Source organism: Aquarana catesbeiana, linkage group LG01 (assembly GCF_042186555.1).
Source record: "Aquarana catesbeiana isolate 2022-GZ linkage group LG01, ASM4218655v1, whole genome shotgun sequence".
Lineage (NCBI taxonomy): Eukaryota > Metazoa > Chordata > Amphibia > Anura > Ranidae > Aquarana > Aquarana catesbeiana.
This window is the reverse complement of record NC_133324.1, coordinates 58,687,434-58,705,868: the sequence shown is the minus strand read 5'-3', so window position 1 is coordinate 58,705,868 and position 18,435 is coordinate 58,687,434. Positions and strand designations below refer to the sequence as shown.

The following is an 18,435-nucleotide window of genomic DNA, read 5'->3' as shown; positions in this document are numbered from 1 at the left end:
CCTGTTCACATCTAAACGCCCGACGCAAAATACCCGTCGCTCAAAAAAGTGTGGGCTTTTTTTTGGGGGGGGGGGGCAGATGACCAGCGTTTTTGACCCCATTGACGTCAATAGAAACACTTGGCTTGAGTGTTTTCTGCTCAAAATAGCAGCCCTCCACCCCTAATTTCCTTTCCCCGTACCTGAATCTTTTACACTTGTAGTACGCTTCAAAAACACTTCTACAGATCCGCGCTACAGTGCAGACCTACTTTGCTGGGAGGGCGTCAATAGACGTCCTCCCGTGCTCAAGCGGCCTGCGCGCTCTGTGATCAGCGAGTCTATGAGACTCGGCTGATCACAGATCGAAGTCGATCCCGACCCCTTACCACGTGATCAGCTGTCAGCCAATGACAGCTGATCATGTGATGTAAACAGAGTCGGTAATCGGCTATTTTTTCTTCTTGCATCACCGGCGCCTGTCAGAGGGACATCGGTCCCGATCAAGGAGAGCTGCCGCAAGCTCATCTGTGCCGCCTACCAGTGCCCACAGTGCCACCCCATCAGTGCCTCAACAGTGCTGCCCATCAGTGTCAACTACCAGTGCCCATCAGTGCCACCTATCTGTGGTATCTATCAGTAACAGCAATCAGTGCCGCCCCATTAGCGTATATCAATGGAGAAAAATTACCTGGTTGTAAAATTGTATAACTATGAAAAACATGATTTTTTTTTTTTTTTTTTTCCAAAATTTTTCATTTTTTTGTTTGTTTAGCAAAGAATAAAAACCCTAGCTGTGATTAAATGCAACCAAAAAAAAATGATAAAAAAATTTATTTGGGTACAGTGTTGTATGACCGTGCATCTGAAAATTGGTCTGGGCAGGAAGGGGGGTTTAAGTGCCCAGTAAGCAAGTGGTTAAAAAAAGCTTGTAAAAAGCTGCAAAAAAAACACCAGTAAATCGATATGCTCAGGTGTGAATGGAGCCGAAGCGATTTTGCTGTTCTCTTGATTGAGACAGCATTTATTTCTGGCGAGTGGCCACTTCTTCTGTTACGCACATGTGAAGAGGTTTCAACAGTTAGGACTTTGAAACACACACTGATGAACTGTTTATTATTACTTGGACTCTATGTCTTTTTGAGCGCTGCAATTTTGGGTCCTACTCGAGTCACCTCCCCACTGTTCACGGGGGGGGGGGGCGCTCACTGCGCACCACGATCAGAGAACGCCTTACATTTTTCAGTGAATGCGTTCTTTGATTGGATAAGGGTAGATCTTACCATCATCTGCCCCGCCTCTCTACCTCGCCCAGTTGGGAAGACCTTGTATTGAAGGCATCTTGGGAATGGTGGTGGGGCCAACAAGCAACTCCCTGTGGTCCATCTGCAGAGAGGAAGCCCCTTGAGCAGTATGCCATCACTGGATGGTAGCACAGAATTGTTTTTCAGCAATCACCAAATAAAAGGATAATTACATTGAGCCCGTGTACACCAATCAGCCAAAATTATAGGACGACCCACCAAATATTGAGTAAGTCCCCCTTTTGCTGCCAAAACAGCCCTGACCTGTCGCAGCATGGCTGCCACTAGACCTCTGAACGTCTGCTGTAGCATCTGGCACCAAGCAGTCCGTAGCAAATCCTTTACGACCTGTAAATTGCAAGGTGGGGGCTGCCGGGGATCAGACTTTTTCCAGCACAATGCTCAAATTGGATTGAGAGGCCAAGTCAACACCTCAAACTTGTGTTCCTCACACCATTCATGAACTATTTTTGCAGTGTGGCATGTCGCATTATCATGCTGAAGGTGGCCACTGCCATCAAGGAATAGTGTTTTCATGAAGAGCTTTACTTGGTTTAGGTAGGTGGTATGTACCATTCATATGAATGGCAGGACCCAAGGTTTCCCATTAGAACATTGCTCAAACCATCACACTGCCTCCACCGCCTTGCCTTCCTCCTATACTGCATCCTGGTGCTCTCTCTTTCCCAGGTAAGCAGCACACTTGCACCCATCCATCTACATGATGTGAATCTTCAGACCAGGCCACCTTCTTCCATTACTCCGTGGTGCAGTTCTGATGCTCATTATAGGCACTTTTGGCAGTATGGGCACCCTGACCAGGCTGTGGTTATGCAGCTCCATACACAACAAACTGCAATGCCCATTTTTTTTTTCCTGCTGTCAGCACATCAACTTCAGGGTCAAATTGCTTACTTGCTGCCTTATACCATGTAATCGATGGGTTATTCGCTTTACCCGTCAGTCATCTTAACCCCTTCACACAAATATACACAGCCTCACTGGACTGGGCTTTCTGCCGTGGAGGCCACATATATGCACATCTGTCTTGTGTGTGTGCACCAGGTCCATAACAAAGAAAAAAAATTTAGAGATGCAACAAAGGGAAGTTTTGGTGCCAAAACCAAAAATGCAGGAGGCTTAAAAAACAAAAAAAAAAAAGTTTAAAAACATTTTTTTATATAAATAAAAAAAAAAAAAAAAAAAAAAAAAAAAAATGTATTATGGGCCATTAATCAACACCTTTAGCGCAAGAAAAATGCATCCCTTTATTTTCTATGTCTCCACACTGGTCTGTCGCACTTCCATTGCGGTGTTAAAAAAAAAAAAAAAAAAAATCTTGCATGCTGCATTTTTGGTCAGGAAAAAAAAAAAAAAAAAAAAAAAAAAAAACCCACCTCCCTGATGAAATGCATTGAAAACCCATCAATACCGCACCTATTTAAAATGTTTGACTTGGGAAAAAAAAAAAAAAAACCATAAGCACCACAAAAAAAAACATGTTTTTGGCGCCATTATCAGCACTTTCTTCATCTGTAAGATGCAGAAAACACCATTTTTGGCCTGCTGAAATTTCAGTGCATCTCTAGAGAAAAAAAAAAATACCTAGATCAAGGTTTGATCTAGGTCAGTGTCAGGTAAAGCATTTGGGTCAAGTAAGGGCCAGTATGTTTTAGGCAGTACTTATTTTTAAATTGGTAGCAGTGCAGGTAGCAGAAAGGAGGGGGAAAAAAAAAAAAATTGCACACTTCCAAAAGACTTTAAAGCTATTATGGCTATGCTTCTTCTGGAATGCAGTTGGTTCCGCACTCCTGGGACAGCAGACTAAAGGGCACTGTTGGCTGTTGTCACAGACAGTCCAGGCTCAGGCAAGATCCAGACTTTAAAGTCAGGATCCACCCAGATGCCTGGACTAGCAGCTGGCTCAGCCACTCAGCAAGCCGCTGCTGCCCCTCCACAGCCCAGCACTCCAGTGACCGTTGGAGGAGAGAGCTGGCGACTGCAGGCTTAAAGTGGTTTTAAAAGCAGAAGGTTTTTATCTTAATGCATTCTAAGTATTAATAAAAAAAAGCCTTGTGTGCAGCAGCAACCCTCAGCCCCCTAATACTTACCTGAGGTCCCTCTGTCCACGAGTGTCTCAGCCGTCCAAGATTCTCCCTCCTGACTGGTTGAGACACAGCAGCCGCTGCAGTCAACTAGCCAATCAGGGGAGAGGGGCCGGGGCTCCGAGTCTAAATGGACATAAGGAGCTGTGCCCCCATAGGAAGCTGCTTGCTGTGGGGGCACTGAACAGGAGGCAGGGACCAGGATCATAGAAGAGGGACCCACAATGAGGAGGATCTGGGCTGCTCTGTGCAAATCCACTGCAACAGAGCAGGCAAGTATGGCTTTTTTTTCCTATAAAAAACAACAAACAAGAGACTTTAAAATCACTTTAAGACCCGAGATCTGAGCAATCAGTGGTGTTTGATAACTCAATTCTCAGTCTTTGAGGAGGTGGGGGACAGATGCAGTTGGGATTGATGCTGCAGCCATCTAAACGATAAAAAAAAAAAAAAAAAAGCCAAACTTTTCTTAAGATTTTCCAATCCATTATGCAAATCAGGAATTCTGACTTGACTTCTTGCATGCTGATGCGCTGGAAAGATTGTGAATAGCAGGCAAGACTAACATTACAAAAAAACAGAAGGGAGGCAACACCAAATTTGGTGGATTCCATTCAAAAATTCCTGGACCTGAATGAAGACACTAAGCCAAGATGGAGCACAAATGCCCACTTTGTTTTTGAACAACAGGAAGTTGGAGTAAAACCCCTAAAACTGTTCTGCTACAGGGACTTCTGACAGCATTAGACATTCGACATATACTCTCTATGGAGAAATCTGGGGTCTAAGTCCCTCAAATCCCTCTTCTGCTCTTTAAAAAAAAAAAAAAAAAAACCCACACACAAAAAAAAAAAAAAAAAAGTTTTGGAATGTTTTTGATTTTTTTAAATGGTGCCGTTGACATTCAGGCAAACTGGAAGTGAGGTCGTGTCATCACTTCTAGGTTACCATATCTGATCAAGGCTTTGCTCAGCGTGCCGGCTGGTTTGACAGGAGAGCCATGGAAGTGGCACCCCCTCCCGATGCTTGTTAAAGCAAACCAGTGGCTAATTAGAATAGCTTTTACAAGAGCCAACCGCTGGCTCTAATAAACGGTACCGGGGCTGCAAGCATCATCCCAGTATAACAACTTGGAAGTCCAGCGGCGTACAGAGTTGCTGGTCGACAAGTGGTTAAAAAAAAAAAAAAAAAAGAAGGCCATTTTCCCCTTTAACTTTAGAAAGAAGTGGCGCACTGGTTAGCGGAGTAGAAGCCCATGTTAAATCAGAGGATGAGCAATCTTTCCCTGCATTTGCTTTGCTATATGAAACAGTAGTAATTATATCCCCTCATTTTCAAATAGATCTCAGCGGTGGTGGCGATTGAGCATTTCCAACTTCTTCCTCAGCAGCAGATGCCCAGAGTTTTCCAGAGATGACATTATTGCCAGGACTAGTCATCTCATTTCTATGGGAAACATTACAAGAACATGAGCAGACAAGAGCCCCAGTTTTCAATTTACAGTTTTAAAGACTGACAAGACAAACAGGATTTAGAAGGATGTAATTTATTTCTGTACATTGCTTTTAGTCCCGAGCCAAGAGTTTTTGCTTTTTCAATTTCTTCTGAGAGATCTGTAAAGAAAAAAAAGCAAAAGGTTATCCCTCAAACTACACCGATGTTTGTTATAACAGCATTAATGCATCACAAAGTGGCAATTATGTAATCTGCCTGAATACTGCATGAAAATCAAGCTCCGACTTTAAAGCGAAACTCACCTTTTCAAGTGTGCCAGCTTATTATAGGTTAAGTCCAACAAGATGTATGTCACCTAGTGGATATCCTATTTACAAATTTAGCTGACCGCAGGGAGTACAGCTATTGATATACTCCCAGACCTCTGACAGGAATAATACTGCTTTCCCTGCCCAATCACAGCTTTTTAACTTCAGGATCTGAGACTCTGTGGTCCAGGATCAAAACAATGAAGTATAGCTGTACTTCCGGCACACAGTAAAAATGCAAGTCCATGAGGTGGCAAACACTTTGTTGGACTTAACCCACATTTTTAAGCCTGCACATTTTATTTAAAAAAGTGACTGCATTTCTGCAATTCTTCCTTAAAGTGAAGGCAAAGTCAGAAGGTTTTTTTTATCTTAAATGTATCCTATGCATTAAGATAATAAACCAGTGTACAGCAGCCCCCCTCAGCACCCCCTAATACTTACCCAAGCCCCATCTCTCTCCATAGATGTCCACGGGTGCCTTCTCCCCCCCCCCCCACATTTTGGATAGGAGTGGAGAGGGATTAGAACACAGTTCTAATCCCCTTAACTCAGTTTTGTTTTGTTTTTTTTTTTAGTTGTCAGTTTTTTGCTGTCTGTTTCTTCATTAGGGAGATTCATCCTATTCTCTTGTTTACCATTATTAGTGAAAGTTAAAGAGGTTGTAAACCTCATGGAAAAAAAAAAAACCCACCCCTGCAAGACAAAGGCATAATGAGCTAGTATGCATCACATACTAGCTCATTATGAAATACATACCTTAGAACGATGCCCTGCAGTGCAACCTGCACTCCGCTCCCATGGCCGACATCTTTCACCAGAGTTACTTCGGGGTTCGTGGGCTCTGGCGCTGTGTTTGACTGGAGACACGATGACATTATTCCCTCGCACGTGCCGCCAGTCACAGTACGGATACTGAAGAAACGGCACCAGCAGCCAGTTTCTTCAGTATGCATGCGCCGATGACGTCGACAGGAGCGCATATCGTGAATATCTCCTAAGCCAGGGATCTTCAAACTACGGCCCTACAGCTGTTGCGGAACTACAAGTCCCATGAGGCATTGCAAAACTCTAACATTCACAGACATGACTAGGCATGATGGGAATTGTAGTTCCTGAACAACTGGAGGGCCATAGTTTGAGGACCCCTGTCCTAAGCTGTGCAAGTTTAGGAGATATTTACGCTACCTACAGATAAGCCTTAATATAGGCTTACCTGTAGGTACAAGTAGTGTAACAGTTTACAACCACCTTAAAAAGGGAATACCAAATTTTGGTCTGTCCCCAGAAAAGAGGGGAAATCTTCCAATGGGGACATGGGGGTCCCCAAGGAATTCCCCCCCAATTTGCAGGGATTTCCTTGCTGCCGAATTGGCTATGGGACAGGAAATGAAGGTAAATCTCTACAATGGGACACAAAGGGGAGGGAAAAAATAAATAAAAAGATAGATAGATCTATCCATCTCTCAGGGGTTTTAACCCTCCCTTGCCCCATCCAAAATGAAAAAGCTTTGCCTATCGTTCTACTTTAAGGGTCAAGTCCACAATGCACCACATTTCATTCTAGAATAGGGTTAGACCAATACCGTTTTGTTTTTTACTGCCAAGTACGGAGTACCGATACCTTTGTGATGCAGTTTGAGACCCTACAATATGAATGCAAAGAATCACATGCAGTTTCCTGTGTGAACAAGCTGAAGTCACTATGACAAGCCTTGGTTCACACAGGAATATTTACAGGTTACCAGTTTAGCGTTACAGAGAAGAGTGCTAGAATTATTACTCTCACTATAACGTTTGCAACGATACCTCACATGTGGTACGAACATTGACATTTGCAGGCACGGTCACTTATGTGTGAGCTCGAGGGGATGGGGCGCTTTAAAATTTTATTTTTTTACACTGTCCCTTTAATTTTCAATCACAAGAAATGCAAACATCCCCTGTAATAGAAAAAGCATGACAGGTCCTCTTTATGGAGAGATCTGGGGTCTATAAGACCCAAAATCTCTCCTCTACCCTGTAAAATTTGAAGGACACACAAACATTAATCCACCTGCCAAAACTGGAAGTGATGTCATGATGCCACTTCCAGCCTCCCAGGTGCATAGAGATGGCTGGGGACCATCTGGTCCACAGCCGGCTCTGTGGTAACCCGGCAGAAGCAGCGGAGCAGATCCCAGGCTTTTTAAGGAAGGATTGTTCCTGCCTGTTGTAAGTATCTGTAATGGTACCAACATCCAGAAATTCAGTTAGGCAGTCATAGAGCTCATACTATATGGCAGAATTTCCCATTAGTCCTACCACTCGTATTTACAGGAATCTTCCAGAACAGCAACCTGGAAATACACTTGCTGTCCTGGAAGAGGAGGACAATTCCTCGCTCGTTGTAAATGGTATTTCAAGGAATATTTCAGGATAGCAAGCCTACTTGCTTCTCCTCTTGGGCTGCTGTTCTAATTGAAGATTGGGGAAATCTGTATATACAGAGCAAATAGTCAAATTGCATAGTACAAATCACATTAAATACTTAAAAGTATTAGAACAAATCAAAAACACACAAAAAAAAAAAAAAAAAAATTGTTCCAAACAATATTTTGAAGAGTTGCTCAGACGGTAAGTTGGTTTCATGGTTATTCCAAAGGTGTCCTAAGATAGTCATCATTGCAACTCCTAAGAGAACAGAGCCCCACAAGTTCAAACATTAAAAGGTGAAAAAAAAGTAAACCACAGTCATAGCGGAGAAAAGAAACGCATTGCTTAAAGTGACATCTTTCAATGTGCATGCCTTTTTTTTTCAAATTAGTTTACACGGTCCCTTTAAATTTTTTGATTATGTTTATGCCTATTAAAAGAGGTGCAAACATCCCTTGTGATAGAAATAAGGCATGACAGGCCCCTTTATGGAGAGATCTGGGGCCTATAAGACCCCAAATATCTCCTCTACCCCGGGAAGCATGAGGGGGGTGGAAACACACCACACACATTGATCTCCGCTTCCCAAGAAAAAGAAAAAAAAAAAAAAAGAAGGGGCATTGTCTACATCTGCCAAAACCGGAAGGGACATCATGAATCCGCTTCCAGCCTCCCAGGAGCCTAAAGATGGCTGGGGACCATCTGGTCCACAGCCGTCTGTGGTAATCCAGAGGAAGCGCTGGCGTGGATCCCGGGCTCTCCTATCACATGGGGGAGCATACAGAGGCAGCGGTGGGCAGACAGGGGGGTGGGGGTGGTCCTCTCTTGCTGCTTGTAAAAGCAATCCAATGGCTAATAAACCACTATGATGGCTTTTTACTAAAATAAAAATAAATCACTGGCTAAAAAAATAAAAAGGATACTGGGATGATGCCTGTAGCTGCAGTCATCATCCTGGTATAACCACTTCAACCCAAAGACGTCAATGAATGTCCTACGATTGGGAAGTGGTTAAGGTTGAGTGGGGATAGCTAGTAGTTTCACCATCCAAAACTTAACAGGAACTTGACAACTATTGTACCAGTTGCTAGAGAGATACAAGCAGGTGGCGATTTAGCTACCCAAATAGAAACTGGTGAAAGACTCCAACAAAAACAAAATGTAAGTATTCCCAAAAGAGTTGACATCATTGCAATTAGAGGAGACACACATATGCTGCCTATGAAGTGTACGTACCTTTTTCTTCTGGGCAATTTCCTCCTCTGGTTTGGGGACAATTTGCTCCTTTTCAGTTAAGATCATCTCAATGTGGCAAGGGGAGCTCATGTAAGGGTTGATTCGCCCGTGAGCACGGTAGGTTCGTCTGCGCATCTTGGGAGCCTTGTTTACCTGAATGTGCTCAATGACCAGGGAATCAACATCCAAACCCTGGGAAAAAAATAAAATAAAAATAAATAACCGTTTTTAAGAACAGAAAAAAAAGCCATTGTGCATAAAAAGGGCTGGTAGCTCAGATATAAAGTTTGTTTCATGTTTTGACTCCAAAGGTGTCCTAAGAGTCATCATCGCCACCAGCAATGCATATTATGGAACAGTAATAATTACAGCATTTGTTTAGAAAGAGAGAATGCAACTAAGTTTTAGACATCGAAAATAAATAGTTTAAATGCTGCATTGGGTACCTCATGTGGGGAAATAAGTTTTATCCCCACGGTAGTTTGTGCATTCCTCGCAGTAAGGGCATAGGTGTTTAGTCATCACCAATGTGTTTACAATAAATGGGGCAGGAAGCCAAGAAAGATTCAATGTTTAATAGGCGGCGAGCTGAATTGCAATTATGCATGGAAAACACGCCATTAGCAAGTTGTGTTTTTTTTGTCTCTCAATTTAGGATGTTGTAGGGAATTGTTAGAATCTTTATTTCTTGCTTAACACTTCTACTGGAGAGATCTAAAAAATGCTATAAATAAAAAAAAAAAAAAAAAAAAAAAAAAAAAAAAAAAAAGGAAGAAGACCGTAACAATAAAAAGGAAGTTTGCAACTGACATGTGCTTTCAGCATTTTGTTTTCCTACTGAGGAGTTTCTCTTCACCTGTCCCATTGATTCAAAAGCGAATGCAAAAAACTTCAATAGGGTACAAGCAACACCAGACAGCCTTACAGTTTACATATATCATAAAATAAAGCTTTGATTTAAGTTTTAAGCTCTGGCATTTAAAGCGCCCATACAAGTTATTTTCTGGACTTCAGGCAATTTCTGTCCACTAAACTATATGGAGACGGATTAAAGTAGCACACACACCTTGAGTTCTGCATTGCTCTCAGCATTCTTCAGCATGTGCAGGAGGAATTCTGCACTCTTCTTAGGCCAACGTCCCTGTGTCCAGTCCCACTGTTTGGCCTGTAGGGTAAGCATTGATTAGTCAATTTTTTGTCATTAGGTAGGGTGTATGTGTAATTGATATACATCAATCAACTTTAAAGATGACCTCACATGTCACATTTACTGTTGCACTCCAATTTAACTAAATTTTTAAGACAGAAGAAAGTGTACATGTTGGGTCCTAGGGGACTGTTTAGAACACCTCTGCAGTTTAGTTTGGTGGGTGTGGGCACCCGCTCCCACCACTCAGATCACCTAGGCAGGAAGTTCTCTCCTCCTCCCTCCCTGCAGTCTTTATATCACAAGTCCCAGAAGACTGCGGGGCCATTCACAAAGTGCAGTGCGGCTCACGTATGAGCAGCCGTAAGTGGCTGCCATCAGTTTTGATGCCAACACTGGGAACCCAAAGTCTAATGAGGAACTAGCCCAGGTGAAGACAGAGCGGTATCCCTGGACAGGTAAGTGTTCTTTTATAAAAAGTCAGCAGATACAGGTTTTGTAGCTGCTGACTTTTAATAGTGAAGAGTTGCTCAGACGGTAAATTGGTTTCATGGTTATTCCAAAGGTGTCCTAAGATAGTCATCATTGCAACTCCTAAGAGAACAGAGCCCCACAAGTTCAAATATCAAAAAAGGTAAAATTTCCTGTAAACCAACCTGGGCACACCTGCCAACACCTCCGTTGTAGCGGCGGAAAGGAACGCATTGCTTCTTTAAGGTGACATCTTTCAAATACTTGGTGGCCTTACGAATGTGCATGCCCTTGATAGCTTGAGCTGTCTCACGAGTGTTCTTGAAAGGAAAGCAGTTAGGGTTAAAATCTACTTTTATAACGTAACAGGAAGACAATTTGTTTACTGGGTAGTAAAATAATTTACTTTTTCTTTTTAATGCAGTTATGATTTCATCTTTTCCCCATCTCAGTTCTACCAATCTCCTCTAGCCAATTCTAGTCTACACGTGTCAACGGCACATAACTGCTTTGGACGGTATTGCTGACCATGCATGCACAACATGTGTTGGCACCACAACTTTTAGTTTCCGCAGGTGCCCTGGTATCTAGGAAAATCTTAAGAAACCAGCACACTGATAACTTACAGTAAAGGTTGAGAAGGAAAGCGCCAATGTTTTGTGGCTGCATAGAGACCTCTTTATAAAAAAACAAAAAAGGTACATCTGTTCATCACAGTCACAATGGGCTCCTATGCCTCAATAAAGAAAGGCTTTTACTGCATGTTATATGTACTGGTCTGTCAATTTTCAGAGTGACAACACAGGAGGCGCAGTTGAAATACAGCTGTCAGACCATAATAGGAAGCACCTAAAACAAGAACCTTACACTTCACTCTTCCAATCATTATTTTGAATCATCAAGCTGCTAACATTAGTAAATAGGAAAGTATATCATATTTACTTGTTTTACATTTTTCCAGTTACTTCCTGGTTTCTTGCCTGGGCAAATTATGTCAGACATCCCAAGTCTTCAGCAGGGTCACCAACTGGGTTAATTTTTAAAGTGATACTAAACCTAAAAACGTTTTTTTTTTTTTTTTTTTTTTTTTTAACCTTAATGCATTGTAGAGAAGGAGCCAAGATAATAGCCGGGGACCAGAGACGAGGAGGATCGGGGCCCGCTCTGTGCAATACCACTGCACAGAGCAGGTGAGTATAACATGTTTGTTTCAATTTTTTTTAAAGTCAGACTTTAGTAACAGTTTAAGTAACTCAGGAGTCTTCAGGAGAGGACGGGCTTTCCCAACTAAGCACACTCTCCTGCATGCATGCCTGAACTAAGGGCAGATGATTCCAGGAAGTAAATGCTACATGAATCATTTGCCTTTACTCAAGATGGCCATAGGCAGAATGCTAGGGGGTTGTTTTTCAAAAGTGATTTCTCAACAAAATAAAAGCATGGAGACGTGAATGGATGGGGGAAGTTTGCCTTGAATAATAAAAATGAATTAAATAGTCTTTTGGGTTTGTGGTGCTCAGATGCAGTGAAGATCCACTTTAATCTGGACCAAACATTCTCCTGATTAAAACGAAGGAATTGCAAGGTTTAAAACATTGGAAAATCCACTAAAAAGGTTAAAAACTTGCGTCAGATGTTTAAGTTAAGCTCAAATTCAAAACAGAATTCCAACTCGCCTTAAAATGCCCTCCCCCCCACCAACACCTATGCTTAAAGTGATTGTAAATGATGACCTTGAAAGAACTACCCAGGGTAAAAGAAATTAAAGGCAAAACATTTTTATAGATAAAAAAATACATTTATAATTTATTATAAGTGATCACATTGCCTTTATCCTCAGCTGCACAAGAGCTTTGGGGGAGGAGAAGCAGCAGTACACCGAGCTTCCCAGTGCATGGCTGTGCAGCGGAGGGCATGTCAGGGCAAGTCTGATCATTGGAGAGCAAGCTGAATTCCCAGCACAGCTAGAGAACTGACCATGCTGTGTTCTGCTTCATGTGTTCAATTTTAATTGGAAAGCAGAGGCACTGGCAGGAACATTAGGGATTTAATTTAAATGAAGAAATTCAAAGAGAAGGACTTTCTCATACAAGTATATGGTAACAAACACTTTAACTACCCTGTGCAAGAAAGGTGTATACTTACCTATTTTCAGGCCGCTCTGGTCCAGTCACCTGTGTCAGCCAGTGCAGGGAATAGGAGGGAGTGCCATCAACAGATGCACCATTGAATCCTAAGGGTGACATCACCGCTCTTGGTATTACCAGCCATCAAACCACTCTTTCCTCTCCCCTACAGCAAGCCGATACAGGGGAAATGTGACTGGAGCGACCAAGAAACAAGTATACACATGTTACTTTTACAGGTTAGTAAGGATAAGTGTTAGGTGTAAGCTGGAATTCTACTTTAAAGCGGAGCTCCACCCAAAAGAGGAAGCACCGCTTGTTCACACCCAGCACTTTTTTTTGGGCAAAAATAAGGTGCATTATTTTTTCCCACAGGGGCCTGCAAAGCATTGAACCCGTTATCAGTGGATCAGGGGTGCAACATCAGGCTCCTTCAGACAAGCCCTACAAACTTTTAGCTTGTACCTCTGTACAGGCTATCAGTTTGAAAGCTACAGGGCTTGTGAATAAACTGAGTGCACTCATCAGCGCCCCTCGCAGCTCATTGAGAACAACAAGCCATCTGCCAAATAATTAGGAGGCAATATACTGCTCCAGGTAGCAATCCAGGGAATTCACCTCCCTGCACTGGGTGGGTGTGCTGGCTCTGTATGCAAGATACAAGCAAAACGAAAAAAAGATCTGGGAATAGCCGCACTCCAAGCGATATCTTTATTGAATAGAGAGCAGTACAAACAGCATATGGATTCACAGATGAATGGCTGACGCTTTTCACATTTGTTTACGGGTGCCATTCATTCAGATTCCTGTGAATGAATGGTGCAGCTGTGCAGTCAGAGAGCTGCGCTGTTCTTAAAATATGACAACTAGAGGGGAACATGGGGGGCGAGGACAGGTGCAGGGGCATGTCATACCCCAAATATGGATGTAATGTGTAACATACTCCAAAAAGGTAAACTTACCCTTTAAAGGAAAAAAAAAAAAAAAAAAAAAATGATAGGCTTATTTACTAAAACTGGAGACGCGCTACACAGAAACCAATCAGCTTCCAGGTTTTATTGTCAAAGCTGAAATTAAACAATCTGAAAATAGAAGCAGATTGGACTAACATGCACAGCTGCACCAGATTTTACACTCTCCAGTTTTAGTAAATCAACCCCATATAAGCTTTAAATTTTTTCAAATATATAAGTAAAAGAAACCCCTTGATGTAAACTTTGTTAGTGTAGACCAGGGATATGCAATAAGCGGACCTCCAGCTGTTGCAGAACTACAAGTCCCATGAGGCATAGCAAGACTGTCAGCCACAAGCATGACACCCAGAGGCATGATGGGACTTGTAGTTTTGCAACAGCTGAGGTCCGCTAATTGCATATCCCTGGTGTAGACAGTTTTAAAAACCCTGCTTCAGCATACAGTGCGTATGTACACAGCTATAAACAATAAAATACATTATGATGTAAAAATGACTATGGGTCCCATATTCTTACAATTCAAAGGTCTGGAAAATACATGATATTTGCTGCTCAGAACTCTTGATTATTTTTCACAAATATATCAAAGGTGTCCTAAGAAAACATCACAGCAGCAAAGAAAGATTACCAACCACCTACTAAAAATAAATAAAAAAACAAAAATATCTTACCTTGAAGTGCACTCGCAAGTTGGAACCCCGAGCCTTGCATGCTAGAGAACATTATAGAAAAGTATTAGTCATATAGCAATTCATTGTCATCCAAATATTTATAAAAAGATTCAGAATACTTAAATGGGAGTTCCACCCAAAAGAGGAAGCTTTGATTGTTCGCACCCCCCACTGACACATTTGGCACTTTGGGGGGGGGGGGTTGGGGGTGCGAGTACCTGGTTTAGACAGATACCTGCTCCAACTTCCAGGTAAGATCGATGGTCTCTGACCCCTCCTCCTCCTGGGACACACACAGGTCGGGGTCATTTGGAAACTGCAGCGTGACTCGCACATGTGCAGTAGGAAACCGGAGGTGAAGCCTGAAGTCTTCACTGCTGGTTTCCATTACTTACAATGCCGGCGCCTGCACCCGCCCGAAGCAGATTGACGAATTGCCTCTGGGTGCCGACATCGCATGATCCTTGGACAAATAGGTGTCCGTTATATTAAAAGCCAACAGCTACAGTATTAGCTTCTGATTTTTTTATAGACTGCAGCTCCTCTTTAAAGCGGAGTTCCACTTGTTTTTCAGTTTATTAAAAAGTCAGCAGCTATAAAAAGCGTAGCTGCTGACTTGACACTCATCTGTCCCACGGTCCAGCGATGCAGCCGCCCGGGGCCTTGCTCCTCTCCCCCTTGCCGGTATTACCACTGTGGGCACCCAGGGTGTGACAGCTTGCGACTTGACGGCTGGGCACGCATTGGGCATACACGAGTCGTGCTGCGCTCTCCTAGTGGGCAGGCAATCTTCTAGGACCTGCGACGTGTCCCAAAAGATTGCAGAGAGGGAGGGGCCGCCTAGAGGGAGAGGAGGAGTGACCTAGGTGGCCAGAAGACAGGAGGAGGAAGTGGGACAGGAAGTACTTGTATAAAAAAAAAAGGCTCCTCCTCCAACAAACAACATGCCAAATGTGGCATGTAAGGGGGCGAGGAGTGCTTAAAGTTCCACTTTTGGGTGGAAGTCCGCTTTAAAGAACAGCCCCAGGCAACTTCAGAAAAAATTTAAAGTCAGCAGCTACAAATACCATAGCTGCTTACTTTTAATATAGAGGACAGTTACCTGTCCAGGGATACAGCGATGTCCTCACCTGAGCCGATTCCTCAATCGGCTTCGGGTGCAGGCGCCAGGATCTGAAGGGAAAAAGGAAGTGAAGCTTTGTGGCATTACGGGCCGTTTCAGACGGCACATGGGCGAGTCATGCTGTACCTTGAGAATTGTCCCGTAGTCTTCTGGGACCTGTGTGTCCCCAGAAGATTGCAGGGGAAGGGGGGGGGGGGTCCGCTTTAAGATGCAATTACATTCAACAAAGACAACACAATAAATGGAAAGATGGAACATCATGAATTACTTACATTTTGTCGGGTTTTCGGGGTCAAGCGAGTAGCGGACCATTTTGAGATATTACCTGGGAAAAAAAAAAAAAAAGGGGGGGGGGGTGTACAGAGTTCAAGTAAACGTGGTTATACTATCAGAAATATTATATGGATTATCACAGCTGCTCAGATACAATTTTTTTTTTTCATAATTAATTCCAAAGGTGTCCTAAGAAGGTCATCATCGCAGCTTTCAACACAAAGTATGGCTAAGGCCTGCTTCCCACCTATGCAGATTGTTTTTGATTGGTTTCTGCAGTGGTTTTTATGGTGCGTTTGCCTTGCAGGAGAGGCGGCCGACAACGGGAGCCCCATAGTAACTCTACGGGTGACGTCACTTCCAAGCCGTTGTCGCCCGTCTCCTCTGCAGAGCTTCCACCGCTGGAGACAGGAACGGCTTCAGAAAAGGTATGTATAGCGATTTCTTCTTTACAGGGCTATATAGATTATTATTAGGTCGTGGCTGCCTGCAGATTTACAGATTTTAGGCTGAACTTCCACAGACCCCCTTCACACTGGGGCCCTTTTCAGGCGTTTTAGCGCTAAAAATAGCGCCTCTTAATCCACCCCAGTGTGAAAGCCCGAGTACTTTCACACTGGGGTGGTGCTATAGCAGGACGGGGAGAAAAAAAAAAAAAAAGTCCTGCAAGCAGACACACCGGGGGCCCCTGCCAACCACCCCCAATTGGACACACACCGGGGGCCCCCGCCAACCCCCCCCCCTTGGAGACACACCGGGGGCCCCCGCCAACCCCCCCCCCCCCTTGGACACACCGGGGCCCCCCCTGCCAACCCCCCCCCCCCTTGGACACACACCGGGGGGGCCCCTGCCAACCACCCCCCCTTGGACACACCGGGGCCCCCCTGCCAACCCCCCCCCCCCCCTTGGACACACACCGGGGGCCCCCGCCAACACCTCCCGCTTGGAGACACACCGGGGTCCCCTGCCAACACCCCCCCCTGGAGACACCGGGGGCCCCTGCCAACCCCCCCCCCTTGGAGACACACCGGGGGCCCCTGCCAACCCCCCCCTTGGAGACACACCGGGGGCCCCTGCCAACACCCCCCCCCCCTGGAGACACACCGGGGGCCCCTGCCAACCCCCTCATTGGAGACACACCGGGGGCCCCTGCCAACCCCCTCATTGGAGACACACCGGGGGCCCCTGCCAACCCCCCCCATTGGAGACACACCGGGGGCCCCTAGTGCTGAGTGACACCCTTACATATACACAGAGCAGAGAAAACCATGCCCCCCCGTGAGGTTCTCACTATGGTGACAGGCCTGTGCACAGGAGACACCGCACTCCATGACACTGAGCCCTCCTGGATCTCCGGACCACAGGCCTCATCCCCAGACCCTCCTCAGGCTTCTCCCCGCACCCATATCTTCCTTTTTCTCATCCTCACCCCGCGCCCTCATCCCTCCGCACAGTCCCGGCACACAGGGGCCAGCGATGGCGGAGATATCGCACGGATTGGTCGCCGAGATGGGGAGAAGACCGTCGCCGCCATGTCTCACTCACCTCAGGCCGCGCAGGAAGAGGGCTCGCACAGCACTCTGGGAACGGTATCACGGAACCAACTCTCGCGAGAGACGAGATTTTGAAAACGGCGGCCATCTTGCCAACCATTGCCTGCCAACCATTGCGAGTGCGGGGTGTAGCAAGATGGCGGCGGCGACAGAACGTGACTTCCGTGACAATTTTCTGACGGGTCGCCTAATTCTGACGAAACACCTGCCAACCAGCGCACTGTGCACAGAGGGAAATTTATCAAAACGGAAGCAGATGTGCATGGAAACCAGTCAGCTGCTATGTTTTATTTCAAAGTTTAACTGAACAAGCTGAGGAAAGTAGCTGATTGGTTGCCCATGCACAGCTGGTCCAGATTCTGGGGTCAATAAGAGTTAAATAAGGGTCACAAAAATGTGGTAAAATAACACTTGCGGCAAATCAGCTGTGAAAGTGCAATCCACTAAGAAATAAGAAATCCACAAAATAGGGGATATATTTATGGAGTTTTTATTATTGGTTCTTTTCCTACTAGTAATGGCGGCCATCTGCGATTTTTATTGGGACTGCGACATTGCGGCAGACAGATCGGACACTTTTCACACTATTTTGGGACCATTGACATTTATACAGCGATCTGAGCTATAAATAACCATTGATTACTGTATAAATGTCACTGGCAGGGAAGGGGTTAAACACTAGGGGGCGATCAAGGGGTTAAATGTGTGTCCTAGGGAGTGATTCTAACTGGGGGGGGGGGGGGGACTGCCTGGGGTGAGGAGACTGATTGTTGTTCCTAAGTAGTAGGAACAACAGATCGCTCTCCTTACCCCTGACAGAACGGAGATCTTACATTGACAGATCTCCATTCTCTCCTTCTCAGGAGCAATCGCGGGTAGCCAGCGGCTGTCAGGCACACGCACGGGCTTCTACATCACGCCGCGGTGCGCGCCCTATACTCCTTAAAGTGCCCATCGTACAGCTACGGCGATGGGCGCAGGAGTGCCACTCGGCGGGCGGTCGGTAAGCGGTTAAGGAGGGACTGCACTTGCGCTGCAGTGCCGGGACATATGGCTGGTCAGAGCTCTCAGCCGACTTGCAGCAGCCAGCAGGAACACCCAGCAAGGCGCAGAATTGCAACAGCAGACAAACGGGGTGGTAAGCCAGGATCAGAGACAGAAGTGTAGTCATAGGATTAGCCAGGGTCAGTGGCGTCGCTAGGGGGGGGCTTTTGGGGCTATAGCCCCGAATCTGGGGCCCATAGCCCCGAGTCTCTGCAGGGGTCCCCAAGGGGAGGGGAGGCTCTCTGGGGACC

General features: G+C 44.9%; 1 protein-coding gene and 5 non-coding genes across 6 annotated transcripts; all 6 read right to left on the bottom strand.

Annotated features, from left to right (window-relative positions):
- Positions 1–4,918: 4,918 nt before the first annotated feature.
- On the bottom strand, positions 4,919–17,198 carry RPL17 (ribosomal protein L17). Its single transcript, XM_073618959.1, has 7 exons — positions 17,133–17,198; positions 15,587–15,639; positions 14,192–14,232; positions 10,606–10,740; positions 9,869–9,967; positions 8,803–8,994; positions 4,919–5,001 (listed from the first exon to the last, which is right to left on the bottom strand). Exons 2-7 carry the CDS (start codon positions 15,624–15,626, stop codon positions 4,954–4,956), a joined length of 555 nt encoding a protein of 184 aa, XP_073475060.1. The 5' UTR covers positions 15,627–15,639; positions 17,133–17,198; the 3' UTR covers positions 4,919–4,953.
- Positions 7,756–7,821, bottom strand: LOC141125019 (small nucleolar RNA SNORD58). Its single transcript, XR_012241323.1, has one exon. It is a non-coding gene; the product is annotated as a small nucleolar RNA SNORD58 (small nucleolar RNA).
- LOC141125023 (small nucleolar RNA SNORD58) lies at positions 9,072–9,137 on the bottom strand. Its single transcript, XR_012241326.1, has one exon. It is a non-coding gene; the product is annotated as a small nucleolar RNA SNORD58 (small nucleolar RNA).
- Positions 10,475–10,540, bottom strand: LOC141125017 (small nucleolar RNA SNORD58). Its single transcript, XR_012241322.1, has one exon. It is a non-coding gene; the product is annotated as a small nucleolar RNA SNORD58 (small nucleolar RNA).
- LOC141125022 (small nucleolar RNA SNORD58) lies at positions 14,068–14,134 on the bottom strand. The gene has a single exon (XR_012241325.1). It is a non-coding gene; the product is annotated as a small nucleolar RNA SNORD58 (small nucleolar RNA).
- LOC141125020 (small nucleolar RNA SNORD58) lies at positions 15,729–15,797 on the bottom strand. Its single transcript, XR_012241324.1, has one exon. It is a non-coding gene; the product is annotated as a small nucleolar RNA SNORD58 (small nucleolar RNA).
- Positions 17,199–18,435: the final 1,237 nt, after the last annotated feature.

What these genes read in the sequence shown, in the direction of transcription:
- RPL17 (XM_073618959.1), bottom strand. Translation starts at nt 15,626, where the DNA reads ATGGTCCGCTACTCGCTTGACCCCGAAAACCCGACAAAAT. An exon ending in GTGTTGGCAGGTGTGCCCAG is followed by an intron (nt 9,968 to 10,605) that starts GTTGGTTTACAG and finishes CTTACCCTACAG; the next exon opens with GCCAAACAGTGGGACTGGAC. An exon ending in AGAGCAATGCAGAACTCAAG is followed by an intron (nt 8,995 to 9,868) that starts GTGTGTGTGCTA and finishes TTTTTTTCCCAG; the next exon opens with GGTTTGGATGTTGATTCCCT.